Here is a 4,921-nt window from a genome sequence, read left to right as displayed (position 1 = left end):
CATTTGGTTGGGGAAGATGAATTTCTCTCATAACCACGTTATCTGATAACTAGGTTTTCAAAAACCTGGTCATGTATTTTAGGAAGATAGTTGGACTGTTTGGTTGACACGGAAGATGAATTTTCAAATCCATTCAAACACATTCAAATGCATTCATAAAAACCCAAACGCATTCGACGAACCCGACGACATTCAAACGCATTCGGCAGACCCGACGATTTATTCAAATGCATTCATAAAAACCCAAAACTTGGTTTTCATTTCAACTTCCACCTATTTCTTGGGAGAAGTTTCTTCCAATTTTTGAGCAAAATTGGCAGACGAAACCGAAACCGAGTTATGCGTTTGATGAACCAAACGCCACCGTTTTCCTTCATAACCTAGTTTTGACGCTGAAAACCCTATTCCGCACTCGGTATTCCCGTAACCAAACATGCCCCCCAGGAATAGGGGAAAAGGAATAGCTATTCTAGAATAATTATTCTAAAATAGTACATATTCCTATTCCATTTTGGTTCAGCCAAAATTTGATGGGACATTCGCAGATCCAAAAATTTATATTTTGTAAAATAAATAAAATTAGAATAGGAATACATATTCCAATTCCACCTAAATGTGCACTTTTTCAAGGATAATATATATCGCTAGGGATTTATGCTTCCGCTAATATGCATATCTTTATTACAAACATACCATGATTTATTGGTAAAACTATTGATTATCTTCTTCATAAATAGGATATAGTTTATCTTTCTATTATAAACATACTATGGTTTATTGTTAAAAAATATTGATTATCTTTTTGATAAATAGGATATAGTTTATCTCTCTATTACAAACATACCATGATTTATTGCTAAAAAATATTGATTATCTTCTTGATAAGTAGGATATGGTTTGTAGTTTGTAAGTTAAATTTATCGATTGATGTTTCATGTTTCATGAGTATTGGTTTACTAAATTTTATCTATGGTGAGAATGAATAGAACACTCATTGCACATTTAGGTGATGCTCATAGAAGCAAAACATCGACGCTTCTAAGGAGGTCACCCATCCCAATACTAGTTCAGCTCAAATGCACTTATCCACAAAGTTTCTCTAAGGTTAAGCTCAATTTGCTTACAAACTCATTTCTAAAACCTTCAGCAATTATGATAATGATCATTTTAGGTGGATGCACATTTGATTTAAAGATTGCTTGATTATTGAAACATTTTGTACAAATAATCTATGAACTTCAAGTACTTCAAAAATGATATAAAGAACGGATCAAAAAAAATTTTTTTAATTTACTTTGAAAGTTTCAACACTACTCTGACATACGCAATCTCGGCCAAAATACAACTACTCACAATGATTAGATAAAATCAATTTCATCACTAAATGAAATGACCAATTATTGTTAAGTATTTCCAGATAATTGTTTTGATATATCAAAATATTTATTTATTATTTTCAGTCGTTTGATTACACGACCGGTCGGATCAAATTCACATGGTACGGGACAAAGCAGACCGCAGATCCGTTCAGGATATCCAAAGCATCGAAAGGTCGAAGACGGAGGACAAAGACACCCAGGGGAGTAGATAAAAACACAAGAAATCGAATAATATACTAAAAACAAGAAAACTAGAACAATATAATAATAATAATAACAAATAACAAGAACAGGTAAGCTAAAATTAATATAATAAGGAGGAGATAACGAATGAACATGAGAGGGCAACGGAAGAGACAAAAATAGGGATATAGTTTGTCAAGATGGGTGGGAGTAGCAGAGTAAGAGTAGGAAGGCAGGCAGAGAAGTCGGCAATTAATTGGCAGCAATGAACGGGGCACTTGGTCAAGAATTTGGAAGTGGAGGACGGACAAAAGTTTGGAATCTGTGGAGGCATTGGTCCGTGAAAGAGGGGTGGGTGGGTATTCCCGGGTGGATATTAATACAAGAGTTTCGTGGCTGGGGAAGAGGAGGTGCAGAGTACAGGAAGAAGAAGAATAAAAATGATGATGGAGTCGGTGACGGGTCTGTGGAGTTCCTCTTCCTTCACGGAATTGGGGCTGGTGGCAGCGTTCACACTCGCCGTTGCAGCGGTGGCTTGGTGGATGGTATCTGCGGGCAGTACGGGGAACTATAAAGACTTCAATCTGCCTCTGCCGCGTGGGGCCACCGGATGGCCTCTCATAGGAGAGACCATCACTTTTCTCCGAGCCATCAACGACCCTCACAACCCTCGCAAGCTCATCCAACACCACGAGCGCAAGTAATGTCTTCATTTCCCCTCTCTCCCAATTTCTGCTTTTGAAATAATCAAGTTTCTGATGATGGTGAAGTGAGTAAATTTGCAGATACGGGCCGGTGTTCAGATCAAATCTGTTCGGGAGTGCGAATACGGTGGTGACAGTGGATCCAGAGTTCAGCAAGTATGTGCTGCAGAACGAGGGGAGGCTGTTCCACAGCAAGTACCCGCTGTCGATGAGAACCATCATAGGGGAGTACAGCGTGCTGGCGGTGCGGGGGGAGCTTCAGAGGAAGCTCCATGGCACCGTCAACAAATTCTTGACTATTGAGAAGCTGAGCGCGGAACCCATTGGCTACATCCAGAACATCCTTGATTTGGGAATGCGCAAGTGGGAAGGCCAAAATAGAGAGTTGCATCTGCAGGAGGAGATCGATAAGGTTATAAGCCCCCACCTCTTCATCTTGTTTTGGTTTGAATTCACGAATCTCTAGCTGTCATAAGCCCCCACTCCTCCTGATCTTGTTGGATTTGCGCAGATTGTTTTGAATGTGATGGCAAAGAAACTGCTGGACTTGAACCCAGAGGAGGATATGAAAGAAATCGAAAAACTGACGGCTCTTAACGATTTGGCCGGAGCGATCGTCACCATCCCCATCAATATCCCGGGCACTCCTTTCGCAAAGGGAATTAAGGTGAGTGCGCGTTTTAGTCGGTCGGCAGATTTATGGGAACCATATTATTCAATTTTATAATTAGGGTTTGGGATGGGGTTGCAACTTGCAGGCGAGGAAGAGTCTGCATGAATTGATAAACAAGTGCATAAGGGAGAGGAAGGAGCATCCAGAAGTGGCCCGCACTCGCAATGATATGTTGACTCAGTTTTTGAACGAAGCAGCGTTCCCCGAGGGGGTCATTGCAGAGTTGATAATGTCTCTTTTCTTTGCTTCTTACGAGACTACCTCCAAAGCCCTCACTTTTGCTATTAAATTTCTCACTGACAACCCACGGGCATTGAAGGAAATGAGAGTGAGCACTGACATGAACGTTTACCCACCTTAAATATGCTGTCGTCTATTGTCTTTTGTCTTTTGTCTAGTGCTGATTGCAGTCTCTGACGCAGGCGGAGCATGAGGCCCTGGTGCGCCTCAGAGGCGATGCAAAGCTTACCTGGGACGACTACGCCTCAATGAAATTCACTCATTGCGTAATGAAACCCCCCCCCCCCCCCCCCTCTTCAATTTCAACACAGAATTTGCATTTGCCCAAGTGAAATGAACATGGCCTACTTTGCACTTGCAGGTGATCAAAGAAACTCTTCGATTGGGTAACCCTGCTCCCGCTGTCTTCAGAGAAACGGCACAGGACATCAAAACCAAAGGTACTATCAACTATGCATGTTCATTGCCGGGAGGGAGTTGGGGGGTTGCAGGGGTTAATTAATGATTATGTGTTTGACATGAATTGGTGTGGTGATGGTGCAGATTTTGTGATTCCAAAGGGATGGGCAGTGTTGGTGTTGCTGAACGGGACGCATCTGGACGAGAAAAACTACCCGGAAGCTTTCGCATTCAATCCATGGCGCTGGCAACAAGAATCTGCTCTGGTGTGTCCCTTGCCCCTATTGCAGGAGTTGAAACTTGGAGAGGAAAGAAATGAATCTTGTGAAATTATTATTATAATGATATCGTTGTTTCTGCAGGAGCTTTCCAAGGATCCATGGTACCTGTGTTTCGGGGGAGGCGCGAGATTATGCCCTGGATATCAGTTTGCCAAACTTGAGATGGCTCTCTTTCTCCATTGCTTCATTAAGAAATTCAGGTAATTAATCATTAATTGACATTACTGCTTACTCCTTGTGCATGACAACAACAATCAATGATGATTTTCGTTGATCAGGTGGGAAGCAATGGAAGAAGACTATCTGCACTACTTTCCATACACATACATGATAAAGGGTCTTCCTCTTCGCCTTTCTTCTATACACTGACCTGCTTGCTTGCTCCTATCGGAAGATACAACAAGTCAAACTTTGACTTCATTTCTACCCCCAAAACGCTGAAATATCTACCATTTCACTCCCGCGCATGTTCCAAACTATTCACGTTCACTTTGGTGGTCTCCTTAAAAGATCGCCAAGCTAGTAAAAATTAAGCTCTCCATCTTATTTTAAGTTTACTGTAGATCCAAAGTATCTTGCATAATAATGATCCATTTTCATTTCTTAGAATTCTTATCTGTTTTGTCATTATCTGTGATCTCAGAGTATATATATATTTCTTAAGATTCTTATTTGTCTTTTACTCTAAAGTGTAATCTTAAAAGTATCGTCCATAATAAAATGATTCATTTTTACTTTCATTTCTTAATAATTCTCATAATCATTATTCTTGATATAAAAGTTAAATAATTTTTTAATGTATCAATTGATAATCGATAATTTTTTTAATGTATCAATTGATAATCGATAATTATAAGATGGAAGGTAGTGGAATACTATCTCCATTATCATCTAATGGATCTTTAGAGCTAATTTTTTGTGAATTACTTTAAATAAATTAATATGAAAAACAAAAAATACATTTTAAATATATATAAAATCTTAATTTTTTAATTTTTGTTAAATATTTATGTCTTTTATATTTGTGTATAATTATTTTTTGTCAAATTTTTATAAGAAACA

General features: G+C 39.1%; 1 protein-coding gene across 1 annotated transcript; it reads left to right on the top strand.

The window, feature by feature from the left end:
- Nucleotides 1-1,969: 1,969 nt before the first annotated feature.
- On the top strand, nt 1,970-4,468 carry LOC149573048 (cytochrome P450 720B2-like). The gene is made up of 9 exons (XM_089814220.1): nt 1,970-2,262; nt 2,348-2,678; nt 2,778-2,933; nt 3,025-3,267; nt 3,362-3,445; nt 3,541-3,619; nt 3,723-3,844; nt 3,941-4,059; nt 4,138-4,468. Exons 1-9 carry the CDS (start codon nt 2,003-2,005, stop codon nt 4,226-4,228), a joined length of 1,485 nt encoding a protein of 494 aa, XP_089670346.1. The 5' UTR covers nt 1,970-2,002; the 3' UTR covers nt 4,229-4,468.
- Nucleotides 4,469-4,921: the final 453 nt, after the last annotated feature.

The sequence above is a fragment of the Cupressus sempervirens genome, chromosome 2, assembly GCF_028749045.1.
Source record: "Cupressus sempervirens isolate cs-2001-9-10 chromosome 2, ASM2874904v1, whole genome shotgun sequence".
Lineage (NCBI taxonomy): Eukaryota > Viridiplantae > Streptophyta > Pinopsida > Cupressales > Cupressaceae > Cupressus > Cupressus sempervirens.
The sequence above is the reverse complement of the archived record's forward strand: the minus strand, read 5'-3'. Positions and strand labels throughout refer to the sequence as shown.

Bases quoted from the DNA above. Each gene is read 5' to 3' on its own strand.
- LOC149573048 (XM_089814220.1), top strand. From the start codon at position 2,003: ATGATGATGGAGTCGGTGACGGGTCTGTGGAGTTCCTCTTCCTTCACG. The intron at 2,263-2,347 runs GTAATGTCTTCA...GTAAATTTGCAG, and splicing joins ATCCAACACCACGAGCGCAA to ATACGGGCCGGTGTTCAGAT. The intron at 3,446-3,540 runs GTAATGAAACCC...TTGCACTTGCAG, and splicing joins CAATGAAATTCACTCATTGC to GTGATCAAAGAAACTCTTCG.